Here is a 24,979-nt window from a genome sequence, read left to right as displayed (position 1 = left end):
GCAATTTCAATTTCAAGTAAAATTATGAAAAATGTATAATCTAAAACGGAAATTACATCATATGGTCATAGTTTTATACAATATGATAAGTTTAAGATTGTTATATAATGTTTATAGATTACAACATAACATAATCGTAGTAACTAGCATTACTCTTCTTTTTTTGTAGAAACGAATATTTATCATGTAAGTTGTACGAATTTTTTGTAATAAATGTTTTTAATTACATAAAATAAGAGAATGAATTTTAAATTGTGCTATAAAATTAAATTTTTTTAATACGGTACAATAATTTTATTATATGTGTATTTAAATATATTAAAACTTTCAATTAGAAATTTCACGATGGTTATTAGACGACATATATATTTATAGTTTTTCGAGATTCGATTGTATCTTTAATAATGTGTTGGTTCTGATGTTTTATGAACATTGCAGTTCACGTTTTCGAGGAAGGCTTGAAACAGAATAGTATTGTAATGTTCACGAACCATTGGAATAAAGACCAATGCGCTATTAAAAACGCGATCAGAACCCGAAGAACCACCCGAAGAAAATATAATATATATACAATTTAATATCTTTTTATATCTATTTAAAATGAAAATGTTAAGAGCCAAACTGGCTATAAAAAAGAGCTATAGCAGGATCTTCACATTTGCATGTAATTAACACGTCTCGAAATTTATCTAAGATTTGTAATAATTGCGATCTACGAATATTTTCTAAATACATAATTTCTTCTAAATGATGACCTCCATTAAAGTAGCCAAGACGGCATAATCTGTCAAGTAATTTTCTGTCATCAGAAGGAATATCATACTCCTCTGATTGATAATTGTATATTCCATTTTCTTTATGAAGTGTTATTGATAGTTCTTCATTTATATCAGCTTTTGGAACATCACTTAAGTTACATGCACTACTATTGTCTGTGATTTCATTTATATTATGATTCAATTCATCTTTTGCATCCTTAAAAAATATGTGGCAAATTATAATTAAGAAATAATTTAATTTATAGTTAAAAAATAAATTTCTTTAAACTTACCAATGATACTCGTCCGTGTACAGTTGGCATATATTGTACATATGTATGTAGTTGTAAAAGTAAATGATTCTTTAATAACCATATTATTATTTTTACTAATTGTGTTTGTTGTTGTGACTGGCTCAAAGGATTTAACTGTTGACTTATGGAAATTGGTAGTGAAAAATCACTGAGAACCTATTACCAGTAGAAATTTAATTTTACATACAACTCGAATAACATAAAATTATATAAACAATTCTTTCACATACTTGTAAAAGACAAAGCCCAGGAAATTCTTCAGAAAATACCTCTAACAATTGATTTGTAATAATAGCATCTGGTGATACAACATAAACATTGTTTTCACAAAGAGGATAAATTATAGTAGCTTTAGCCCAATATATTAAATGCCCAGTCAATTGAAAAACTTGAGTTAGTGTTAAGTCAGAATCAGCAGCCAGAGTTTGTAGACTCTTTAAAGGACTATACATTTGGATTAGGCGTTTAAGTGCAGGAGAAGAATCTATTGGAAGTGAATCCAATAAATCCAAAGGTTCAATGAGTAATAAAATACCGTGATAAGGCCTTAAACTGTTTAAACACCTGCAATAAAGTTTAATGTTCAATATTTACTTCAATTTGTAATTATTGAATATAATATTTACCTGTCTATTATTTCTGGATTGATAACAAATCCTTTTTTATGAGATTGATGAACTTTTTGTGGGAGACAGAAACGTACTTGAATCCATTTATTAATCATAATATTGATTATACCAGAAGTAGTAAGACTACTAAACACAGACTTCAAATCACGTGAAAGTGAACTTCTTTGCAATATTAATTCATATGGCGACTCATCGCAATCACTTTCACCTTCTGATCTATAAATACATATAAGAAGTTCTGATTGTTATTCTTTTATCACACATATAATTCTATATACCTAGTAGCAACTTCATCATGAGTAGAAACCATAATCTTTATTTCTTCTGTTAAAAATCCACATCTCTTTTCTTCGTGTCTCAAAGCTATGCCTAACCTAAGATAAATAACACTTGAAATTTTGTCTTTCATATATCATGCTTTTATAATATAATATATGACAAACCTTCTACTTAAATCATAATAACATTTTACTATAGAATGGCTGGCTTGAGCTTGAAGGGCAAAAACTATATTAAAAAGCATCGAAGAATTAACCTCTTTCATTCCATGAGATGGAACTAAAGTTGGGTGTCCAACAAAACGGACATCATTTACTTTTAATTCGAACTTTTGTTCACATAATTCTGGTTTAACAGCAAATAATGTAGATAATACTTCATCAGTTACTCCAGTCAAATTTCCATTGCTTATGTTAGAGATTGGAAAAGGTAAAGACTGTTAATAAAATTTATTGAATGTTATTAAATTACTTTATTTGTGCAATGATATCATGTGATATTGAATTAATAACATTTGTCGCAAAGAACTAGGTCAGAATATTATATGAAACAGACCTGTAATAAATCCTCCGTGATAGTCAAAGAATAAGGATTTTTTCTTCTAGTACATTGATTAGAATCTCGTGTATGTTTCGCTACGTGTGGATATCGAAATAAAAGTCTATCACCTTTACTATCACTTTTCACAAGAATTATACTCAATGGATTTATCTCCATAACTGCTGTTAATTGATATAGAGGTTATATGAAACTTGTCATCAATAAATTATTAACCAGAAAATTTAATTAGTTAGAAAGGAAATCGGTAAATATATAATCGGCAAAAATATAAACTCGAAATAATTTTATATTCGAGATATAAATACCATTTTTCTGAGTAAACATTTTTTGACATATTGTTCATTACGTTTTACCGGAACCACGCGGTTTAGATATTACGCTATTCTTAAGTTTAACACACATGCATTTTGGTTTAACAAACATGGTTTTTTAAAGGTTCGTTTAAGAAATTTGTACTGCAAATTCATAAATATCATATGATTATAATTAAACATTTAATTGTATGTTTAAGTAGTCAAATTATTTCTCGTGTTTAGTGTACTGATTACAGTGGTAATGTGCTTAAACATTTATCATTCTTTATCCTGTTTTTGAATACTATAGGATTGTTTTGTCTCCAATCTATGTCTATTATAATATTTTAATAAAATTTATATTTTAATTTAAGAAACAACAATCTAATCACCTTACATTAATTATTGTCACTAGCAGAATATCAAAAAAGATATTGAAAAACCCAAGAACGACTTTTGGAATAACGTCTGATTGCAATTATACTCATACTACTGACAATACATCTAAAGACTTATTTTGTTCATGCAATTAATTCATTAATGCTTATTTACATTCAATATTTTTGAACGAATTAAAAATAAAATTTGTAAAATTATTATATGCAGTATACATACAATTATTAAATACTATAAAATTTTAATGTGTAATATATAATTCTCTCTCTATATACATTGTACATACATATAATACTTTGAAATTGTATCTTAATACACTGTACCTTTTTCTAAACTTTAAATATTGCGGCTACGCAATAATCTCCTGTAAATATGCGATAAAATACATTAAGCGAATAATTCTAAATAATATAATATATTTTACTTTTTTAATAATATGAAAGACATAGTTTAATTACGATTGATAAAGATAACATCATTAATTTTTTTAAAATCATACATGTACATTATACGTAGAACATTATTGCATGAATAAATTAAATGATATTATTGTTATTGTTACAGGCGCAAGGAGTAGACTGGCTGAAGAAATTTTCTCCGCCGTTCAATACGACAACGCGTGCGCTTTTCTTCCGGAGGAGCCAGTAGTCGTTCTAATGGTACTTTCATACGAGGGTGTTGTTTAACGGTGAGAATGTACTTTTCAGTGTTATTATTGTTTTCTTCGTACTTAAAAATAAATAAGACAATGCATATGATATTGTTTTTATCGTTCACCTATTTTTTCAATTAAATTGAAGATAATATAAAAACCAACATTAGGAATCAAAGGTGTTGATTAATGACAGAAAAAGCAAAGAGTAAATGAAATATAATAACATTATAAATATCAAATAATTATCATCTTGTTAAATATATAATAAATGTTTACCTCATATTGTTCCTTTTAAGTAAATTAAAAATATAATTAATCAAGCAAAGAATAAGTGGTTTAAACAAATTTCGTTTCGCTTAACCATACAATGAAAATTAGTCATTATTAATTAACTATTTCTGTAATGTTAATGATAGATGAGAGGTTTTGATTTAACAATGAATAATTCGGGTTGTGCGACTTGCACACTCGAACCACCGCCTGATATTCTTCATATACCGCCACCGCCGTTCCCAGCGATTCTCCAACAAAGTTCCGACTTTTATCCGCACACGGATTTATTATCGTTTCCACCTCATCTCAATGACAGCCCTTGTAAACATTTCTGCGATCGCCGCTCCGAAGGTGTTCAATACATAGAAATGCCTCAACAAGGTCTACTATGAAATCTATAATTATTTTACACTCACTTATTTATACTCGTTCAATCAATTTATTTATTTGTATTTATAATTCGATGTTCTATCATGTTATATTTTAAACATTTTCAATTTTAAAAAATGGTCAAAACGAAAAAATACGTGCTATGTCTAAGAATAAATAAATATATATAATTCATTACATTTTTAGGAACAGTATTTGACGATACATGGTTGCTGGTTCTAATATTCTCCTGTATCGGTGTAATTTTCATAGGCATCATTCTGGCGATATTACTCTTGAAATGCAAATTGTAAGTCTCCTTCCATTATTTATTTTTTAAGAATAATAAGATAGAGAACAATCAAAATTATCAGTTAAATACAAATTAAATATGCAAATAAAATATTAAATCATGACTATATTTTACGAAATATATATCGAGTGAATAAATTTTATAACCAAAACAATATATAGAATAACAATAAACTTTTACTCTACAGCAATAGAAGTGGCAAGAGCGGCGTAATTTCCATACCAAACACAACATCTGGTATACAAGCAAAAAACGGGAGGATTCAAAACGAAGCTGTTCTTTATCCCTGTGCAGCTGATACTATGCAAGATAGCCGTGTTATGTGGGCTACTCTGACACCACGGGGTACCACCAGACACTATCTAGAGGAACATACCTATGAAACCATTGGCGGTGGACAATTCCATAAACGTGCCTGTTCAACTACGCCAACTGAACATGTAAAACTTAAGGCAATTTAATATTACGTTTGTATACGTAGTTATACTTTCATTCACATACACGGTTCCAAAAAAATTTTGTTACAATTGGAATAAATCGAATAAACTATCGATAGTGAAAAACAATTGCAATTCTAAACAATGATAAAACAGAAACAATATACGCTGACTAATGTAAGAATAAAGGAAGAACGTACAATTATTTATTCAAAAAAAATTGTATATTCCTTGAATGAAGTAAGGAAACATTTAAAATATCTGAAGATAGATTATTGATTTTGCAGACTTACGCAGATCCACCGGTAACTACCCCGATTCAAAATCGCCTGAAGGACGACAAAGCCTTTGATAACACTGCGTTTGTAGATTACGAAGAACCTTCGTTAATAAAGACTGACTATTATCAGCTCAATGATGTTTTGGAGTCGAATGATCCAGGCAATGTTTTAATGCTCACATTTTTATTGATAAATATAATTAGCGCATCTGTAATTTAATTTTGATTTTGATTATAGGTATACAAAGAGGAACATCGCGCCCACGCGTCAGTTCGCCGACACGAATCGAACATCCAAATTTACCACCCCTTAATCTTCACCCTCATAAACGTTCCTCTCGTAAAGGATCTGCTACACCACAAACTACAGATACTTTATTAAGAAGTAGTATCACATCATCTACATATATTCCTACTATATAAGTTTTACGTCCAGTCTTTGTTATACATACATATTTAAAGGCTTATACAATAAGCGACATAAACAACAGTACATTTTGTATACATTACCTTTACATCTAGTCATTATAAATAAGAAATAACTGCCAGTCAAATTAAAGCGACCTAGTCGTTAGCCGGTATATGTAAATTATATATACTTTTTTCTTTAACCAATTAAAAAATTGAAATCATAGTAATGTGATCGAGTTAGTATATTTAGATATATAACATTCTATATATGTTAAATTTGTATTGTGTATGAAATATCATATATCTAATAAAATTTAGGGATGTATGTAAAAATTAATCTTATTTCATACATCCATGTATATTTTATTTTGACCAATAAAATTTTATCATTTTCACGAACATTTTCATAATATTAATTTATTACAGATAGGAACTCAGATATAGTTAAACAAAGAAGATAATATGTAAATATTTTTGTATGTATTAAGTATTAACAATTCTAAATTCCCTGTAAATTTTGATTTTATATAAAAACCAGATTAACATATTAGTATTTTGTAAATCTACCACATTTCATATAAGTATACATTTATGTAGGATCTTTACTACAATTAGTTTATTTACAATAAATGGATTAAACATTAAAATGGTTAAACAGGAAACGATGGTTCTTTAACGTGAATTAATCATAATAACGTATTATAATTAAGACAAGTAGATAGTTAATTTGCAACTCTTGTCACCACGAATTCAACGCTCTCTCTCTCTCTCTCTCTCTCACGCAGACTACACTCTCTCGACAACGCAATTAACACTCTCTGACTTCTCAACTAGCACTCTGACTGTTAATTTGTCTTTCTCCCTTAGCATCCCTTTGTCTTTTATCTAAACCCCACCACGCACGTGTTCCGTAATCGCTCGTGGCCAGGGTCACGCAGGCCTTTTCCGCGAAATTATTCGATTGAAGGACCGATGATACATTGTTGGGACTGTCGGCTTTCTCGCGACATTGTTTATAGTTCGCCCGATATCTCTTAGGCCTTTCGTCCACGATACTACATTTATATATAAATGAAACTCACAATATGTATATATGGACAGTCAAATTTACAACTCGATATTGTTTAAAATATGAGTCAGGCTTAAATACTGAAATAAAGTGTTTATAAAATAAAACTATAATTAGAAAACTTAGTTTTTATTATATAAATAGTTTCAAACGTAAAATATATCTGTATATAAGTAATTTTATAATTTTACATTTATTCGAAATAAAGCATTACATTACAGCTTCTTGTTTTTGTATAAAGAATATGCAGTAACTAAATATTACACTTTTTACTGATAAATTTTGTTATTAAAATAAATGTGATTCCTATTAAAAGGAAATGCTATTTATTATGACATTATTTTTTCAATTTGTGTTAACAAATTACTGTTATTCTTTACATTGAAAAAAGAAATTAACATTCCACTTTTAAACAAATATGATACTACAAAAAAAAAGATTATACTGTGGAACTCTTTTAAATACTATAGTAATAATATGAATAACATTACTTTTCCATATAAATGTTCACAGAATATTCTCAGAATGTCTTTAGAATATCCTACCCAGTAGTAAACTCTTTTATGCTAAAATATTTTGTAATTTTTGGAAGTTATTGTAAGTTATTCTGCTTATACATTGTCAGTAGTTGTTTAAATAAATATCTTTTTTTATAAAAGCTTGGACTTCAGTATTTCATAAATCATCTTATTTCGAAAATATGGCATATCCTGCTGTGTAAACGTGATCTTTTTATTTCCACAAATATATTCAGCAAACATACAAGAGAAGACTCCACAGTCACTGCCATTCATTTGTTGTGGGATATTTTTGGCACACTCTAATTTCCAGCTACTGGTATCATAAGTTTGCTTCTTTTTATCCAAACTTTCATCTTCCAAATATTGTCGTAATGCTGACAGACACTTGGAGTTGTTGCCACCCATACTGTCATAATAACGAATAGACTTGTCCCGAAAGTCGATTATTGACATACACCAATGAATGCCTAAATGTATAGGAACAACTATAATATCCTGTGAAAAAATATCAATTTTTCTAGTCCATCTTCTTAAGGATGAATGTCCACCTGAGATTAATTTTGGATAAAAAAACGTATTCATAGCATGTACTTTTGGATATTTATCATTACTATTACTTCTGGCTATTAATAAATTCATATAAAAATTTATTACTTCGTCGTTTAACCAATTCAAATCAGCTAATGTATGAATATCTCTTCTTGTTATTCCTAAACCAAATCCTTCAACAAGAACTTCATCTGAAGGTCGAGAAATAAGAGCATTTCTTACTTCTTGCAGCATTTCCTCCGTTAAAGTAGGTAATTCTGGCTCTTCTAATTTTTCTCTTTCCAAAACAGCCTCACATAATCTTATAGATCGTGCTAGATGTTCTTCTAGTGCAGCTTCTCTTGCTAAACGATTATGTTTAGACAAAACACAGGTCATTCTTTTAAGCTCCTCTGCTTCTTTATGACGTTGTTCGATTCGTTCGTCATATCTTTTTGTTACTTGAGGGACAAAATCCTCTCTCATTACAGCTTTTGCTGCTAATCGATCTCTTAAGGTGTTTGTAGTTATACTTTCAGGATATTTATTTTGTGCAAATTTTTCGACAGCCGTATCTTTTTTAGGACATTGTGTCTCATTGTGAATGGAATGTATTGTCCTTTCTTTCTCGTCATTATCTACATTGATAATTATTTCTCTACCTTTTTTTTCTCTAATTGGAATAGTCCAATGCATTTGTAACGTTCTATCATGTTTTCTATAAGCTGGCTGAGTTTTAGGAAAAGGAGACGAAGAACCAGATTTATCTAAATCTATTACTTCTATTGGTTTCTGTCTAGATCTTTTATCTTCATGTTTATCACATATAACATCTATCCTACGTGGGAAAAAATTCTGTAATAACTCTTCGTACTGATTTTTTTCTCTTAGACGATGAGTTTTAAATAATGTTGAACATTGTTGATGTGGCACAACATTTTGTCCTCTATCACTTTTATTACTAGTATGTCCCATACTTGCTTTATCATAACATTGCTGTGATTTTGATGAGGAAAAGGTTGATGGACAGCATGTCAGTGACTTGTCTCTACTATTACATGTACCATTTAATCTACTAGATGATTTAATAGGAGAATATTTATCTTTAGAAATATCTTGAATATCGCCATCGCTGTCATCTTTAATTTCAATGGGTTCTTCCTCCACATTAATGATATCGTAATCACAACGATGTTTTTTAGGAGTAACAAATTCTTTTTCTGAACTAAATGAAACTCTACGTTTTCTAGGTGCTTCATCTACCCACCCAAAAAATTTTTTCAGAAAGTCGAATATCATGATTGTTGTAAAAAAACAATTGCTTGTAGCACAAAATCCAACTGTCTTTTACTAATATGGCCATTCAATATATTGTAAATGATGTATCTTTTATTGTTTCTCATATAATTCTGAAAATTTTATCAAATTTTCATCAGTCATGTAATGAACTAACGTGCAATAGTAATATAATATAATATAATATAATATAATATAATATAATATAATATAATGGGATATACAAGTAAGTATCTAATGTATAAAAAGAGAAAAATTGTTAAATGTAATACTTACAATGTATGCAGATAAAAATATATATATCTGTATATATACGTGTGTGCATATGCATGAAGATTGAGATTGATAACCGCTACGTCAGAATTGTTGAATCAAATAACCTAAAATAATCTTTAAGATTATTTGAGATATTTTAATATCAAAATAAATAAATATAGAAAAAATATTTAAGCATAAATCATTAATTGTAAATGAAAAGTATCATTACATATAAATCACAGAATGCAACTGTACCTATAATTAATTTGATTTATTATTTTAAAGTTTGGGGTTTCATGTTAATAACCGGCATTATAAATTTTGTAAAATTCCAAAGAAATATAAACAAATTCTACACCTAACGCTATGTACTTCACATCCAAATTTAAACACCAAGTATACTAATAAACCGTGTGTTCAATTCCATTGTAATAACACAGAATATGGATTGACAACTCCCGCGTATTTCATGGAAAAATTTACGCCCTTCGGTGTCACTTTCAAGAACTATACATTTGATTTCCTTTCTTTGTTAAGTTATTACGTGAACGTAGTTTTAATGTATTTATACCTAGCGATATCGATATGTAAATTAGGAGCGAAATTTAAAATTGTCTATGGTCATATGACTGTGATTTGTACATACATATATGTATGTACATATATGTACATATACACACATTAAATATGAAAATATTCAAATATTCAATACGTATGACATGATATGAAAAATGTTATAATTCAAAAAGCAGGAAATACCCTATTCAAAAAACTGAGAATTTGGTTGGATGTTAATTTAACTGGAAAGAAAATTTTCGATTAGTTACACGAATTCTGATCTAGTACTGAATAATAGAGATCTGGAAGGAGGATCCTAAAAGCATGAAGAAAAACTGGAGCATAACTTTCAAAAAGAAAAGAATTTTTGTATCTTGAACAGTTAGCTAACAGTTTTAAAATTTTCACGCATTCTAACTAGTAAATGTTTTACGCTCCATGGGTACCAATCCACATAAAATAAATCCTTAGATGAGCACGAAATACGTAATAATCCTATCGAATTTATTCATATAAAAATCATAACTTCATTTAATTATAAATAATAATATTGATGGAAAGATATATTTTTGTATTATTTTAACATAACTAAGTTATAAAAAGATATACATATACATATGTAAGTTAGTTGTATAAAGTCATAGTTATATAGTATATATACGCATGCGTTTTTTTAAACATAACTTCATATTTTATATTTATGAGTAATTTCATGATTCTTTTGTATTCTTTCAGATAATGCAAAATCTTATCATTATTCAATACTGTTACTCGCAGAAAGATAGTAATTAGATAGGTTATCATATATATATATATATATATATATATATATATATATATATATATATATATATATATATATATATATATATATATATATATATATATATATATATATATATATATATATATATATATATATATATATATATATATATATATATATATATATATATATATATATATATATATATATATATATATATATATATATATATATATATATATATATATATATATATATATATATATATATATATATATATATATATATATATATATATATATATATATATATATATATATATATATATATATATATATATATATATATATATATATATATATATATATATATATATATATATATATATATATATATATATATATATATATATATATATATATATATATATATATATATATATATATATATATATATATATATATATATATATATATATATATATATATATATATATATATATATATATATATATATATATATATAAATGTATGTATGTATGTACGTACGTACGTACATATGTATGTATGTAAGCCTTTAAAATATAAGTTAAACATAATATGATTTAGAGGTCTTCATATATTTACAATCACTGTATAAACAATATATTTGATAAGTCGTAATTGTAAAAAGGATAAAGATATAGTAACAGTACAGAACTCATTTCATATAATGAGTAATGTTAATGAAGGATTTATTGCTGTACATGTGGGTATGTTATTATTTACTTAAAACATATAAAATGAAACATCTGAGCACAATTATAACAGAACTAAACAAATTGATCTTAATTAAATGAAATGTTTATATTTACAATATTATAATAATATATATTTTATTAGGAGCAGGACGACATTCAGAAGCTCTTAAAGAAAAATATCGGAAACTATGTCGTCAAGCATGCAAAGCTGTAAATTATTTTTACTTATATTTTAATATATTTTAATATATTATATGGTATAATCCTAGGCAATTTAATAAATAACAATATTTTTAAAGGGCATACAAAATTTAAAGGCTGGTGGTAGTTCATTAGATGCTGTGGTAGAAACTGTAATAGTATTAGAAAACTCTCCTTTAACTAATGCTGGATTTGGGTCAAATCTCACATTGGAAGGAGCAGTAGAATGTGATGCAAGTGTAATGGATGGTACTACATTACAATTTGGAGCAGTTGGTGCAGTTAGTGGAATAAAAAATCCTGTTTCATTGGCAAAACGACTTTGCGAATATCAGTCAATTAAAATTGCATATGGTAGGATTCCACCAAGGTAAATATTAAAAGCTGAGGTCAACTTGCAGTAAAGCAGCCAGAGTTTGATGGCACCTGTTCTAATTGCTTCATGTATATATATAAACAATAGCAAAAATAAAAAACATGAACAGCTTGAATAACTTTCAGAAAAATAAAAAATCTAAAGAAGAGGAAGAATGGAGAAAAGCTTTAGGAACTTAATAGCATTTATAAAAATACTTTAATATTCTTAATATAAATTGTTCATTAAGCTATACATATGTGTAATTTTTCATTGATATTTTAATTCTAAAACGGATTGCGTTTCAAGTTTGGCAATGTTGTTGTATGATGTAAAGCCATGATACCAAGAAATACATAAAAAGAAAGAACGTCTGTCTCATCTCCATCTTTAATGTGACCTAAATAAATTTCTCTCTTTTAGTGATAATACATGATAAAACATAAATGTCAGTGTCTCCATTTTATATTAAAATCCTTCTTCAACTTGTCTATTTTTTGGATGATTTTTATTCTTTGAAGGTCATGCATGCACAACTGCTTATTCTTTTTATTTTTCCTACTGTTTATATATATAAAAAATTAATTAAAATAAATTAAAATTAATTTAATAAATTAAAATTAATTTAAATGATTAAAATAAATTTTACCAATAAGACACTTTTTCTATAAATTCAACAACGCCAATGTTATAAAAATTTAAAATAAGAAATAAAAGTAAATTTATGATGTAATAATAATAATAATAATTTTAAAAAATTCATTTTATGATATCAGTTTTTTAGTTGGGAATGGTGCACATGTATGGGCACAAGAAATGGGAATACAAACATTACCACCAGAACAACTAATTTCAAGTATGTAACAATTAATTTAACACATTCGCTTATGATTTTTCTATAGCTATGTTTATAAATGTTAGCTATTTATTGTTTTATGTCTGGAGTAAAATATTGAAATATTATATATAATTCAGAATAATTATTATTCAAGGTGATAAAAAAGGAACTTTTAGGAACTTTTATTATATGAAAATTTAAATGTTTATGACAAATATTTTTTATATTTATATATATTTCCATTAATTTTAATTAATAAATTAATATTCTGTTATAATTTTTAGCAAAAGCACAGAAGATGTATAAACATTATAAAAGAAAAATAGAAAGTTCTGATATAGATGTTCACAAGGTAAATTATTTTTCAATATCTTTGTACATTATTATATAATCTTAAATTAATTTAATGGTTTAGTATACTAAACAAAGAATGGATACAGTTGGTGCAATATGTGTTGATAAAGAAGGAAATATTGCTGGAGCTTGTTCTAGTGGTGGTATTATTTTAAAATATCCAGGAAGAGTAGGACAGGTACAACATTTTCTATTTTTTATTATCAGCATTGGTTGCAGATGTAATAATAATACTATTGAACTATGACATTAAGGCAGGAATGTGGGGATGTGGAACATGGGCATATAAAGACAAATATTCTATAGGAACAAGCACATCAGGCTGTGGCGAACATCTCATTCGCACTTTGCTAGCACGAACAACTGCAGAAGCTATATCACATAATTCTTGTCCTATTATCAACTTATACCATTCTATGAAAGCTGATTTTATTGGTGAAAACTCGTAACTACTTTATCAATATCTTCCAGTGCCAACAAATCTTTTATATTAGAAAGAATAAACTAAAGGTTATTATAAATAAAGAAAAATTTCTTTCAGATTCGAAATTTTTATGTGGACTTGAACAGAAACTTGGAGGTGTTATTGCTATTCGATATGCAGCCCAAGAAGGAGTAGGAGATTTCCTTTGGAGTCATTCTACAAATTCAATGATAATAGGTTACATGAATTCAAATGAACAAACACCAATGGTATGATTGGTTATTATTCAAAATAAAAAGAGATGTAAATATTATATTTATAATTTTTCAGAGTCATATGGCTGTTCTCCCATCTCATGAAGTTGGCAAGAAAGCAACTGTCGAAGGAATCTGTTTCAAAATTACATAACATGTTAATGGATTTATGATTATGATAATATACAATAATGTCAATATGTAGGTTTTTTTATAAAATGTAAATTATTTCTTATTTTCATGTAGCATACAAAAAAATCTGTTCAAAGCTGATTAATAAAGTAGTTTTTCATACATAATATTACATAATATTATATAATATTACATACCTACCTCATACATATTATAAGCAATTTTAGATATACAAAAAAAAAGAACTTATTTTATGAAGTATAACGTATATGTTTAATGCTGTAATAAAAAATATAAGTTAAAAGATGATAATTAAAAAAGAAGATAAAGAAAGAAACAATTAACAAAGAACAATAAAAATAATTCTCATATATCTTTTAGAAATATGATCCAATGCCTAACACAATTTGTTTAACTTACAGTTTAAAAATAATTGTATAATGTAACAATTTTTCACTTAATAGGAGAGCATTTTTAGTATTTTCTTTGTGTCTGATAATAGCAAAAAATATATTGAATGATTGATATTATAAGCATCATCCGTTCTACATTTATATAGGTTTACGTACATAAAGATCAAAATAGGCGTTATACGTTGTACTTACATAATTCTTCTTTTATATTCTTATATACTTTTCTTTCTATTAACATTAAGATACGACATCTCATACATACATTAAATTAGTAAGAAATAAATGGTTAACACTTATGTTTTTTTATTCTTATAATCTATACGTATTTTGAGTTCTACTAATTTATTAATCAAAAGGTACAGCAATTTTTCTAGATATAAATATATATAAGATCAGATCACATAAAAAGAATATAAGATCAGTCATTCCTTTTTGAAGAAATCCTGATATTTTCAAATTAATATATTTTTCGAAAACTCTAACTATCCTGGTTTCTAAAACCACGAATTTCTGTTTCAAATATTATCTACATACATAACTACATAACAATCACCAAATATACAATCTACCTATCTATTATTGATATGATAAACTCAGACATGTTTCAATAAATTGTCTATTTCATACTAATTACATATTTCATTTTTAAAATGCATTTGCAACTGTTCGTATAGTATCTTGTTTATAAATTATTTTAATATTAGAAAGATCTCTATTATTATATTTTAGAATGGATAAATGTTTATAAACTTCCAATATCGTTGAATCTTTTGAGTTTTTCGGGAAATATATCTTTGAATAAAACCGGATCTGCTCGGAATTCAACTGACTGTAACGGCATTGTGCCATAAATTGAAGAAAATCTATTTATACATTGTGTACGTTCTACCATATGTGTTAAATCTGCAGACAACATTTCAGTATTTGTGCATTCTGGGCATCGAAATTTCTTTTTTGGTGTCACCTATGATAATATTAAGTATTTAGTATATTATTTATCTCAAATTAAAAAAATTGTAATACACTTACTTTTATGGGTGCTTTTCTTGTGATATTTGCTACTAAAAAATTCATGGCTATGTCCTCACAATTCATATGTTCATCAACCCATTCTTTTATATCACCGGGCATAGCAGTGGTATACATATAATTCCAATACTGAAATATTATTCAAAATATTAACATGATCTAATATGTTGAGTTACGAATAGAATCTAAATTATACTTAATTTTCTTAGAAACTTATATCCGGAAACATAGGAATGCAGGAAATTTATGTTGGAAATATCTTTTTCAGGAAGGAATAACAAAGTCCAAGAGTTAAGAAATTATATTTCTGGGGTCTGAAATAGAAATATATTGGACTCTAAGTCTTTCTAATAAAATACGTGTTATATTACTTTATGATGAAATGCAGCTCCAGTTAAAACCATAGAAATACTATTAGTCCATTCACTTTCGTATTTCCAACAATTTGTTCCATTATCCCACATATGAATTCTAGATGGAAAACCAACTATTCGGTCTGGAAACTCTCTCCATACCTAATAATTACTCATATGTATTATTATTTTTACTTTTTTAATTTTATATAATTTTTTAAAAATTGACTTTTAAATGTAGTAGACATACCTCATAAGCAAATTCTACTTCATCAGCAGTTAACATAATAATATCATCATCTATTGATAGAACTGCTTCAGTTTCAATTTCATCATAAGGATAAAATCTGTTGGATAGTTTATTTTCCTTTGTTTGTATAACTTTCAATGGTTTATTTAACTTTGGCCATCTAGATGCTGTAATACATATACAAAATTTTTAGAAACCATCAGACCAAAGAAACACATAAAATAATATTAATATAAAAAATAAAAATTTACAATGTGGAGGATCTTTCTGTTGATTATTCCATATAACTAGAACTTTAGACAAGCTTGGTACTTTAACAAGTTTATTAATTAAAAGAAATAACAATTCCAATCTGTCGTACGTCAGAATTACAGCAGTAAATCCTCGAGTTTTTGGCGCAGTAATTGGTAGAAACAGCGGAGACATAATATCCTACATTTATAATAAAATAATAGTTATAATCTGATTTATTAGTCACTTATTAATTATTATAGTTTATACTTTCTGTATGAGATGGTATATTCCAAAATGTATAATCTCTAGCTAAATGTGGAAATACACGATCTGCGAGTATTTCCAATGCAGTTTCTGTTATTTTTTCCACAGACATAAAATATTTTTCATAAAGCCATGCACCTTGTTCTTGAAGTTCTATAATTCGTTGTGGAGATATCTTTTTTAAAACTGATATTATTGATAAGATATCGACTTCACGTACAAATATAGCAGCCCTAAATAAAGAATATATTTCTTTGTAACATCTTTTTAAAAACAGCTAATATATAATTAATTACCTCTTACCTACTCCAATCAATTATCCCATGATAAGGCATTGTAAGAGAATCAGCTATAATTATAGGTATAGAACCTGCTGCCATACATTCTAAAAGTGTGCTCTGGCCAAGTCTTGCACCTCGAATTACTAGACAAAATGTTGCTGTCTAACAGTAATAGATATAGTAAACAAATATTGTTTTAATTATAGCAGTCATTACAATCTTACATACTTGAAGCACATTAGGATACTTATAAACGTCTTCTCCTGCACACCGAATTGCACTGTTCATAGAACTATAATGCAAACATGTACCTAATATTAAGATATCCTTTGGCGACAGAGATTTAACTTCCAATAAATCTTGTTCAAATGCAGAATTAATGTTCATTTGAGATGAAATAACTAACCATGGTCTAGAATATATGTACATATTTATTATTTTAAATAAATAAAAGAGAATTTTTAAAAATATTTTATTACCTCATATTATTAGAATTTGGTTTAAGATTATCCACAAGAGAGCTATATACTGGTAAACTGATATCAAAATCAGATCTATATGTTAATGATGACATTCCTGCACCTGCAATCATTGCTTTTCCAATAGGTACATCAATGACTGTATTGTAATCAGGTACACTTCCAGGTACCATATTAAATATTAAATGATTTTCTCCATTATTCCAGCTGAAATATAAGCAATGAATTACAAATATCATACATTGTTTATTCAAATGTATATGAAATAAAATGAACCTTACAATGGCAATGCTTTCAAGGCTTGCGAAACTTCTTGTAATTTTAATCTATTTTGATTTAATGTATCAATTGAAGGAATGAAAATACATGCTTCATATGGATTTGGTGTATAAAATTTACTTGAAATAATAGTATTTAAAATTTGATAAAATTCTTTTGTTATTTGATTTGTTATAGGCCTTCCCAAGGAATCTACATACATTTTTGGGGGATAGACATATACTAAAAGTTTATTTCCTTGACTACCACAGCGATAAACATTAAAACAACTAAAGTATGTGCAAGAAATATTTGTAGTATCTGCCACTGGAAGATCTTCATCAATTACTTGAATTGGCAATGATTGTAAGTCGTTAAGAATAATAGCATTATATACAGAGCGTTTTTGTGTACTCCCAAATTTAAAGATATGATATGTAGTAATTAAAATTATAAACAATGTAAATATTAATAAACATATAACAAAAACATTGTGATAGTGATAAGAAATTCTATTCACTTTATGTGACATTCTTGTTGATAATACCATATTGTTTGGTATTACCACTATAAACTCACTAATTTAAGATAGTTTAAGGTTTTTTATCATATAAGGCGTCATTTTTTGTAATTATCCTAACATTTATAAATTCAAATATTGATACATTAAACAATTAACTATTTAACCCACTAATTTTATCAGTTCAATCGGCTTTCTATCAATATAATAGTATTTCTATTATCTCTTCTTAAATAATTTTATATTTACACACACACGCGTGCGTACGTGCCAATATAAATTGTTTTTGAGGTTATATTTTCGAATACTCGTTTACATTTGGTGCATAATTATTTTTAAAAAATTAATATCGTAGACTCTATACTAATCTATGAATAATATACTACATCTCATATGTAAAAATATTAATAACTTTTCGTGCATAATTTCATCACAAATTAACAGTACAAAAATGAATTAAATTTCATATATAGAATGTATACATATAGTATATGATATCAAAAACAATATCGTGCAATGTTTGATTAGAAAATGTATTAACGAATTTTATATATTATTTTCTTATATATTATATATTATATATTATTTTCTTAGTACATATAAAATGAAAACATAATCCAAACTTAATCCGATACTCATAATTCAAAATGAAATATTTTTATTTCCACTGAAGCGAAGTTCATTCTAATAATTTTATTTCTATTAAACCGGAGTTCAGTTAAAATGAATCCTTTAACGTGAGTATTTTTATAATATATTTGAATATAAATGTACTTATTTAATTTAAAAGAAGGCATAACTTTATTTGTACATATTTCTAGAAACGTAAAAAATATAAAAAAGCTTGGAGAACAAGAATTAGTAAGTAATAGGAGTACGTCTTGGCATGATCAATATGGAGATAGTGCTTGGATCTTTATCGGTGGATTACCATATGATTTAACAGAAGGTGATGTTATAACAGTATTTTCTCAGTAAGTTTTAAACATTCAAGGTAATTTATAAATTTCTGTTTAATAAATGTTAACTGTAATTATTGTTATTATAGATATGGAGAAGTAGTAAATATAAATTTAATACGGGATAAAAATACAGGAAAACAGAAAGGATATGGTTTTTTATGCTATGAAAATCAAAAAAGTACAGTATTAGCTGTTGATAACTTAAATGGTATTAAGGTAGAAACATTTCTGAAATAAATTATTTTGTATTAAGTTCTTCAATAACATTATAACATGAAACAAAAATTATATTGATTAACTTTAATAACAATTGTACATTTCAGATTTTAGGCAGAACAATAAGAGTTGATCATGTAGCAAATTATAAAGCACCGAAAGATTCAAAAAATGTTGACGAAGAGACTAAACGGTTAAGAAAAGAAGGTTGTGCTCCAAAAAATATATAGTAAAAATTGTGATAATTGGTATATCAATATTAGATTGCTGTTATTTATGCATTGACACTAAATGGAAATGTGCAAAAATGAACAAGACAATGAGTATAAATGTACAAATATATGAAATATAAAAAGTAAAATATATATTACAAGATATTTAGAACAGAAAATGTATTTTTATTGACATTTAGATGTCATATATCAGTGTCAATATGAAAATATAAATTTGCATAAACATCTGCAATCTAGTCATTACTTTTAGTACAAATGAAATCCGTATAAAATATTAAAATATAATTGTATGTATTAAACCTTTGTAAAAGTATTTAAATATTATTTTTAAAACAAATTGTAGTTAAAACAGTAATTTAGTTGCATTTAAATGTGGACTTAATGAACAACGCCAATTTCGTTAATATTTTGTATTTTTATGAATTCTATAATCTTCTCATACACACACGCACACATTTCAATTCTTAATAATTTAAATATAAAAATAAATATATTCAAAATTGTAAGTAAAACTGTTAATTTTATTTTTATAATATAGTCATTTTAAAATATCTAAATTAGTTCTGAAGTACATATACACTATAGAAACATCAAACAATAATTGACTTAGACAAATGAGAATCTATAGACTATAAAATCATTTAATATCATCCTTTGCATTTTAGTTCTATAGATCAAGTAATAATAACATAATATCAAATTGCATTCTCCCACTAAAAAATTATTTTGTAATATTATATAATTTGCGCAATTTTTCGTGTACAGTGTATTATAAAATCGAAGTAAAGATTTTAATTTGTAGAAAATCGTGTTAATTTGCATTACTCGTTGATTATAAATTAGAAAAAGTATAGTTGCTCATAATAGTAATACGATGAAGAAAGTCGAGAATTCGATTATTATGGTACTGATAGATATGTTGTGATTATTATATTTTGCTTATCAATAATTACAAATAAAAAATTTAAATAATCTTCGTCTAAATAAGCAATTTTTTATGAAATCATATTTTTTGAGTAGAATGATATCAGGATGAACCAAATTCACTCATCCATTTTTCATATTTTTCTAAATCTTCTTGAGAAACACTCTTATTACACCTTTCCACAGCTTCATCAAAATCTGCAGCAGATACAGGTAAATCTAGTTCTTCTTTTGGTAATTGTCTAATTTGATCAGGTTTTAAACCCGCAATTTTTTTCCGCATCGACATCATGGACGCATCTCTGTACATAAATATGCTCAAAATGTACGTGTATATTACACATATAAAATTTTATATATATTAAATATTTTTGTTTACCTGCAAACGTTTGTAATATCTGCTCCAGAATAACCTTCTAATTTTTTTGCAATATCTGCTAAATCTACAGATAAATCTACTTTTACTTCTCGTAAGTTAATTTTTAACAGTGCTTCTCTACCTTCACCTGTGTATTCCAATTTTTTGTTAGAAAATTAATGTATACATCACATAAATTGCTCCTATGAAATTCCAATTAACTTACGATTTGGTAAGGGAATATAAATACGCTTTTCTAATCGTCTTCGAAGAGCTTCATCAATATCCCATGGAAAGTTTGTTGCTGCTAACACCATTACAACTTTACTTGGATCTTCACTAGAAAATACATTCTATCTTATAAACAATTCATATAAATAAAAAATTATATATAGAATTATTCTACCTATTGGAACTTATACCATCCATTTGTACCAGAAGTTCAGATTTTACTCGTCGTGAAGCTTCATGTTCAGACTCAGATCCTCTTCTAGAGCAGAGAGAGTCAATTTCGTCAATGAAGATCGTGCTAGGTGCATAAAATCTGGCCTGCATAAAAGTACATATAATGATTAAAAAGTAGCTAAAAATATTTTTTGCTTAAATACATTCACAGTTTTACTAAACAATATATCATTTCACTGTTGATAATAATTACCATTTCAAAAAGTAGACGAACAAGTTTTTCAGATTCTCCCCTATACTTTGAAGTTAAAGTGGAAGATGATACATTAAAAAATGTTGTTCCACATTCAGTGGCTACTGCTTTTGCTAACATTGTTTTTCCAGTTCCTGGTGGACCAACCATAAGTACTCCTTTCCAAGGGCGACGAATTCCCTGAAAATATAAACCATATTTTATTATGAGAAATATCGAATATACAAGATTGGTACATATACCTTAAAGAAATCTGGCATCCACATTGGAAGAACAACAGCTTCTTCCAACAATCGTTTTGCTTCATGCAAGTCAGCTATATCGTCCCAATGAATATTTGGATTTTTTTGAACAATATCTCTTTCTGTAACATTTATATGAATATATACCAATTTTACATTAAGACTGTTATTATACTATTATATATATTACCTAATAAATCAACCAAATCTCTATCATTTCCAGATGGTTCAAATTTGCGTTCCTCTACTTCCACATCTACTTTTTCAGTTTCCAATTTCTCCTGAAAATATTATTTATAATATCATCATGTTGTATATATGGAAATAATTGACTAAAAAAATATAAAAATGTAAGTTACTTTGTTTATGTCATCCTTTCTTGATGTTTTTCTCTCATCTTTCTTAGCAATTTTGGCATCTGGTCTTTTCCCAGTGGTTACAGATCTTCGTACATTTGTCCGATTTTGTTGTTGTTTCGGTTGATTCTTCAGTGGTCTAATATTTCTATGTGAATATAATTTAATAGTATCAATATAATGTAATTTTCTTTGGTTGAAACTTGTTTTTTACAATAAATATATCTAAATATAAAATTACTTTTGCTCAGCAGGTGTTAAAGGTGGCCATACATCTGGATCTCTTGCTGGTGTTTGATTCCATGAACTATCTGAATTATTATAGGTCCATAAAGTTGGATCTCTTGTTGGCTCCTCAAATGATAAACATGAAGTACCTAAATGTTTGTTTTACATTTTTATTACTTTATTGTACATATCCTTATTACAAGTTTTTTATAAATAATCATACCCAGTAATCTTTCTCCATGCGTATCGACTTTGAAAAGTTGTAAGGTATTTGAAGTTGCTTTTACTTTTTCAAATTCTTGAACAATTTGATGTTGCACAAGTTGCCATTTAGCTTTCCGTGTGACATCTGCAATGCTTGCAAGCAACCGATGAATCTGTTGAACAACACCTTGGTAATAAACTCCAGATGTATCATAGTTTCCAGTCAAAGCCATTTCACGAGCCAGTTTGGTATTTTCACAAATTTCATTGATTGAAACTGCCATGATTTTTTTAAAATGCATACATATATATATGAACCTGTATGTACACAAATATTTACAATAAAAACGATAAAATCTCAAACAAGAAATGATATATTTCGGCTTAATTTAGTTCAATATTCTTAAGATCAATTCAAGATAAATTATTTGAAAACATTACATTAACACTAATATTAATATACAAAAATAATTGTCTACTTTATTATATCATTGTATCAAAACCTTTAATATAAATAATTGTTAGCAATTAGCATGTTCCAATGAAGTAAAATATATTATAAATTTCATACAATAAATTAATTTTTTAATTACTAAGCAGAAACAAAACCAATACTACAATATTTGTTGTTTCTCTAGATAATTATAATATTACATCTAAATATGTATGTATGTAAGTCAAATTACTTTTATATGAAACGATCTTTTAAAATATTAAAACTATTATCGTAAATATCGAACCTATCTCAGAATGAATACTATGAACTCAGATCCGAAAAATAATGTAACTCGTGATTAGCATGCTGTAAATTAGTAAAAATAATTGAATTATCGTACAATTATTAAAAAATCCTACTAGTTACAAACAACACAGTTATTTGCCATATAATTTACTCGAATTTGTTGAAACGGTCGCCATATTATCATTTAGAAATCGCGGTATTTTTTAAATTCTTGTCTTTCACTCAAAACTTTATTAATAATTAACGTATCTCCTCAGCATTTCATTATTCTAGTTTCTCTACTTAAATTTTGAAGTATAAATGCATTTTAATTAAAACGTTATTCTAATACACAATGTAATATGAAAATCGATACTATAATAACGCAGAAACTCTAAACCAAGGAGAAAATAAACAGATTTTTTAAATGTTGAGGATATAAACACAATGAAAGATAACTAAAAATGAAAGAACGTCGTATGTGAACTGTGTAGGTTATCATGCGTGGTTATACGGAATTGTATATCTTTTATGATATCGTAGACAAATAAGAACGATACACATACGTATATCAATATTGTTATATATTTTATAATAGTGTTCGTAATAATTACATTACGTATGATTTTGTATCAACAAAAAGACAAATTTTGAATTACTAACGAAGTAGAAGATATAAGGACTTTTCAAATGCAGGACATCTCTGATGATTGTACAGGTTGGTATTATGTAAAATTATCTAAATAGTATTTATTTCATTTCTATATTTTACATAGTTACTTTAATAAGTATTTCTCACGTGTTAGATATGAGATTATTACCAATGAATGAAGTGCTCAAACCACTAGCTTGGTTAAAAGGAACATGGAGAACTAAAAGTCCTGGAGCTGGTAAATATCCAACAATTCAACCGTTCAGATATTGCGAAGAGATGTCCTTCTCTTCTATCGGACAACCAATGTTAAATTATTCTGCACTAAGTTGGAAGCCTGATGAAAAAACTCCAATGCATTATGAAGTTGGATTTTTGAAAATAATACCTGATACAAACAAAGTTTATATGCTGCTGTCTCATAACTTTGGTGTAACAACAATAGAAGAAGGAGTTGTTGAAGATAAAATCATTAAATTGAAAACTACTCATATAGGAAGACCAACAGAAGGAACGAGAAGACCTATAGTACTGGAGGTATAATTATTTACTTAAAAATTAATTTATTAAAAGAATAACATATGATTAATCATTATTTTAAACAGCTTCGAAGACAATTTGCTCTTGTTGGAGACTGTTTAGAACATACATTATATATGGCTACGGAAGACACAAAATTGCAAGAACATTTACATGCAGTTTATATTAAAAAATGTGAAACTGACCCATGAAACTATACAATATAATTATATTAAACTGTACAATATGATATATATATATATATATCTATATATATATATAGATAGATAGGATATATATTATAGATATATATATATATATTATATATATATATGTATATATATATATATATATATATAAACTC

At 26.7% G+C, this 24,979-nt stretch overlaps 8 protein-coding genes across 16 annotated transcripts; 4 read left to right on the top strand and 4 right to left on the bottom strand.

The window, feature by feature from the left end:
* Positions 1 to 312: 312 nt before the first annotated feature.
* LOC100740234 (GATOR complex protein NPRL3) lies at positions 313 to 3,217 on the bottom strand. Of its 2 annotated transcripts, XM_033323563.1 has the most exons (9): positions 2,847 to 3,217; positions 2,536 to 2,702; positions 2,145 to 2,416; positions 1,980 to 2,075; positions 1,699 to 1,917; positions 1,303 to 1,636; positions 1,052 to 1,228; positions 754 to 975; positions 313 to 456 (listed from the first exon to the last, which is right to left on the bottom strand). In XM_033323563.1, exons 1-9 carry the CDS (start codon positions 2,863 to 2,865, stop codon positions 424 to 426), a joined length of 1,539 nt encoding a protein of 512 aa, XP_033179454.1. In that variant the 5' UTR covers positions 2,866 to 3,217; the 3' UTR covers positions 313 to 423. The 2 variants fall into 2 exon arrangements, with proteins under 2 accessions (XP_033179454.1, XP_003493366.2); XM_003493318.4 differs by having other exon boundaries at positions 332 to 975.
* Positions 3,218 to 3,794: 577 nt separating this feature from the next.
* LOC100744948 lies at positions 3,795 to 6,191 on the top strand. 2 transcript variants are annotated; one of them, XM_003493359.4, is made up of 6 exons: positions 3,795 to 3,918; positions 4,302 to 4,539; positions 4,735 to 4,837; positions 5,028 to 5,280; positions 5,565 to 5,718; positions 5,796 to 6,191. In XM_003493359.4, the coding sequence occupies exons 2-6, from the start codon at positions 4,302 to 4,304 to the stop codon at positions 5,978 to 5,980; spliced, it is 933 nt and encodes a 310-aa protein (XP_003493407.1). In that variant the 5' UTR covers positions 3,795 to 3,918; the 3' UTR covers positions 5,981 to 6,191. The 2 variants fall into 2 exon arrangements, with proteins under 2 accessions (XP_003493407.1, XP_012246911.1); XM_012391488.3 differs by having other exon boundaries at positions 5,028 to 5,292.
* Positions 6,192 to 7,581: 1,390 nt separating this feature from the next.
* On the bottom strand, positions 7,582 to 10,183 carry LOC100744742 (sentrin-specific protease 1-like). 4 transcript variants are annotated; one of them, XM_003493357.4, is made up of 3 exons: positions 10,013 to 10,183; positions 9,659 to 9,762; positions 7,582 to 9,495 (listed from the first exon to the last, which is right to left on the bottom strand). In XM_003493357.4, the coding sequence occupies exon 3, from the start codon at positions 9,383 to 9,385 to the stop codon at positions 7,688 to 7,690; it is 1,698 nt and encodes a 565-aa protein (XP_003493405.1). In that variant the 5' UTR covers positions 9,386 to 9,495; positions 9,659 to 9,762; positions 10,013 to 10,183; the 3' UTR covers positions 7,582 to 7,687. The 4 variants fall into 4 exon arrangements, with proteins under 4 accessions (XP_003493405.1, XP_012246861.1, XP_003493406.1 ...); XM_012391438.3 differs by having other exon boundaries at positions 9,659 to 9,772; positions 9,896 to 10,182; XM_003493358.4 differs by having other exon boundaries at positions 9,896 to 10,182.
* Positions 10,184 to 10,895: 712 nt separating this feature from the next.
* LOC100744504 (threonine aspartase 1) lies at positions 10,896 to 14,430 on the top strand. Of its 2 annotated transcripts, XM_003493355.4 has the most exons (10): positions 10,896 to 11,024; positions 11,575 to 11,715; positions 11,846 to 11,913; positions 12,003 to 12,274; positions 13,036 to 13,115; positions 13,382 to 13,449; positions 13,513 to 13,629; positions 13,706 to 13,886; positions 13,993 to 14,144; positions 14,206 to 14,430. In XM_003493355.4, exons 2-10 carry the CDS (start codon positions 11,676 to 11,678, stop codon positions 14,281 to 14,283), a joined length of 1,056 nt encoding a protein of 351 aa, XP_003493403.1. In that variant the 5' UTR covers positions 10,896 to 11,024; positions 11,575 to 11,675; the 3' UTR covers positions 14,284 to 14,430. The 2 variants fall into 2 exon arrangements, 1 of the variants encoding a protein (XP_003493403.1); XR_001102660.2 differs by lacking the exon at positions 10,896 to 11,024 and having other exon boundaries at positions 11,518 to 11,715; positions 13,706 to 13,896; positions 14,206 to 14,304.
* A 352-nt stretch (positions 14,431 to 14,782) lies between these two features.
* LOC100744382 (exostosin-2) lies at positions 14,783 to 18,662 on the bottom strand. Of its 2 annotated transcripts, XM_012391422.3 has the most exons (10): positions 17,846 to 18,655; positions 17,565 to 17,771; positions 17,314 to 17,497; positions 17,108 to 17,247; positions 16,812 to 17,037; positions 16,558 to 16,738; positions 16,307 to 16,473; positions 16,075 to 16,218; positions 15,704 to 15,832; positions 14,783 to 15,638 (listed from the first exon to the last, which is right to left on the bottom strand). In XM_012391422.3, exons 1-10 carry the CDS (start codon positions 18,370 to 18,372, stop codon positions 15,417 to 15,419), a joined length of 2,127 nt encoding a protein of 708 aa, XP_012246845.1. In that variant the 5' UTR covers positions 18,373 to 18,655; the 3' UTR covers positions 14,783 to 15,416. The 2 variants fall into 2 exon arrangements, with proteins under 2 accessions (XP_012246845.1, XP_012246846.1); XM_012391423.3 differs by lacking the exons at positions 14,783 to 15,638; positions 15,704 to 15,832 and adding an exon at positions 15,858 to 16,017 and having other exon boundaries at positions 17,846 to 18,662.
* Positions 18,663 to 18,962: 300 nt separating this feature from the next.
* LOC100744266 (RNA-binding motif protein, X-linked 2) lies at positions 18,963 to 19,863 on the top strand. Its single transcript, XM_003493353.4, has 4 exons — positions 18,963 to 19,079; positions 19,164 to 19,316; positions 19,391 to 19,520; positions 19,628 to 19,863. The coding sequence occupies exons 1-4, from the start codon at positions 19,066 to 19,068 to the stop codon at positions 19,748 to 19,750; spliced, it is 420 nt and encodes a 139-aa protein (XP_003493401.1). The 5' UTR covers positions 18,963 to 19,065; the 3' UTR covers positions 19,751 to 19,863.
* A 513-nt stretch (positions 19,864 to 20,376) lies between these two features.
* Positions 20,377 to 23,730, bottom strand: LOC100743954 (katanin p60 ATPase-containing subunit A-like 1). Of its 2 annotated transcripts, none has more exons than XM_033323551.1 (11): positions 23,410 to 23,730; positions 22,743 to 23,041; positions 22,533 to 22,668; positions 22,295 to 22,439; positions 22,126 to 22,216; positions 21,936 to 22,057; positions 21,694 to 21,873; positions 21,442 to 21,584; positions 21,262 to 21,374; positions 21,057 to 21,183; positions 20,377 to 20,979 (listed from the first exon to the last, which is right to left on the bottom strand). In XM_033323551.1, exons 2-11 carry the CDS (start codon positions 23,023 to 23,025, stop codon positions 20,781 to 20,783), a joined length of 1,539 nt encoding a protein of 512 aa, XP_033179442.1. In that variant the 5' UTR covers positions 23,026 to 23,041; positions 23,410 to 23,730; the 3' UTR covers positions 20,377 to 20,780. The 2 variants fall into 2 exon arrangements, with proteins under 2 accessions (XP_033179442.1, XP_024226777.1); XM_024371009.2 differs by having other exon boundaries at positions 23,560 to 23,730.
* Positions 23,731 to 23,747: 17 nt separating this feature from the next.
* LOC100744148 (THAP domain-containing protein 4) lies at positions 23,748 to 24,878 on the top strand. The gene is made up of 3 exons (XM_003493352.4): positions 23,748 to 24,162; positions 24,251 to 24,633; positions 24,702 to 24,878. The coding sequence occupies exons 1-3, from the start codon at positions 24,135 to 24,137 to the stop codon at positions 24,825 to 24,827; spliced, it is 537 nt and encodes a 178-aa protein (XP_003493400.1). The 5' UTR covers positions 23,748 to 24,134; the 3' UTR covers positions 24,828 to 24,878.
* Positions 24,879 to 24,979: the final 101 nt, after the last annotated feature.

Source organism: Bombus impatiens, unplaced genomic scaffold (assembly GCF_000188095.3).
Source record: "Bombus impatiens unplaced genomic scaffold, BIMP_2.2 scf_1079, whole genome shotgun sequence".
NCBI lineage: Eukaryota > Metazoa > Arthropoda > Insecta > Hymenoptera > Apidae > Bombus > Bombus impatiens.
The sequence above is the reverse complement of the archived record's forward strand: the minus strand, read 5'-3'. Positions and strand labels throughout refer to the sequence as shown.

Excerpts from the sequence above, each read along its gene's own strand:
- LOC100740234 (XM_003493318.4), bottom strand. Across the intron at positions 2,076-2,144 it reads TATTATGATTTAAGTAGAAG|GTTAGGCATAGCTTTGAGAC; the intron begins GTTTGTCATATA and ends TATTTATCTTAG. Across the intron at positions 1,229-1,302 it reads CTGGGCTTTGTCTTTTACAA|GTTCTCAGTGATTTTTCACT; the intron begins GTATGTGAAAGA and ends TACTGGTAATAG.
- LOC100744948 (XM_012391488.3), top strand. The coding sequence starts at position 4,302 with ATGAGAGGTTTTGATTTAACAATGAATAATTCGGGTTGTGCGACTTGC. Across the intron at positions 4,540-4,734 it reads CATAGAAATGCCTCAACAAG|GAACAGTATTTGACGATACA; the intron begins GTCTACTATGAA and ends TTACATTTTTAG. Across the intron at positions 5,719-5,795 it reads TTTGGAGTCGAATGATCCAG|GTATACAAAGAGGAACATCG; the intron begins GCAATGTTTTAA and ends TTTTGATTATAG.
- LOC100744742 (XM_003493357.4), bottom strand. The coding sequence starts at position 9,385 with ATGATATTCGACTTTCTGAAAAAATTTTTTGGGTGGGTAGATGAAGCA.
- LOC100744504 (XM_003493355.4), top strand. The coding sequence starts at position 11,676 with ATGAGTAATGTTAATGAAGGATTTATTGCTGTACATGTGG. Across the intron at positions 13,116-13,381 it reads ACCAGAACAACTAATTTCAA|CAAAAGCACAGAAGATGTAT; the intron begins GTATGTAACAAT and ends TATAATTTTTAG. Across the intron at positions 13,887-13,992 it reads TATGAAAGCTGATTTTATTG|ATTCGAAATTTTTATGTGGA; the intron begins GTGAAAACTCGT and ends AATTTCTTTCAG.
- LOC100744382 (XM_012391422.3), bottom strand. The coding sequence starts at position 18,372 with ATGGTATTATCAACAAGAATGTCACATAAAGTGAATAGAATTTCTTAT. Across the intron at positions 15,833-16,074 it reads GAGCTGCATTTCATCATAAA|TATTGGAATTATATGTATAC; the intron begins GTAATATAACAC and ends ATAATATTTCAG. Across the intron at positions 15,639-15,703 it reads CAAGAAAAGCACCCATAAAA|GTGACACCAAAAAAGAAATT; the intron begins GTAAGTGTATTA and ends ATATTATCATAG.
- LOC100744266 (XM_003493353.4), top strand. Across the intron at positions 19,317-19,390 it reads GTTATAACAGTATTTTCTCA|ATATGGAGAAGTAGTAAATA; the intron begins GTAAGTTTTAAA and ends TTGTTATTATAG. Across the intron at positions 19,521-19,627 it reads ATAACTTAAATGGTATTAAG|ATTTTAGGCAGAACAATAAG; the intron begins GTAGAAACATTT and ends TGTACATTTCAG.
- LOC100743954 (XM_033323551.1), bottom strand. The coding sequence starts at position 23,025 with ATGCATTTTAAAAAAATCATGGCAGTTTCAATCAATGAAATTTGTGAA. Across the intron at positions 21,585-21,693 it reads TTCGTCTACTTTTTGAAATG|GCCAGATTTTATGCACCTAG; the intron begins GTAATTATTATC and ends ACTTTTATGCAG. Across the intron at positions 21,375-21,441 it reads GATGGTATAAGTTCCAATAG|TGAAGATCCAAGTAAAGTTG; the intron begins GTAGAATAATTC and ends TGTATTTTCTAG.
- LOC100744148 (XM_003493352.4), top strand. The coding sequence starts at position 24,135 with ATGCAGGACATCTCTGATGATTGTACAG. Across the intron at positions 24,163-24,250 it reads CATCTCTGATGATTGTACAG|ATATGAGATTATTACCAATG; the intron begins GTTGGTATTATG and ends CTCACGTGTTAG. Across the intron at positions 24,634-24,701 it reads GAAGACCTATAGTACTGGAG|CTTCGAAGACAATTTGCTCT; the intron begins GTATAATTATTT and ends TATTTTAAACAG.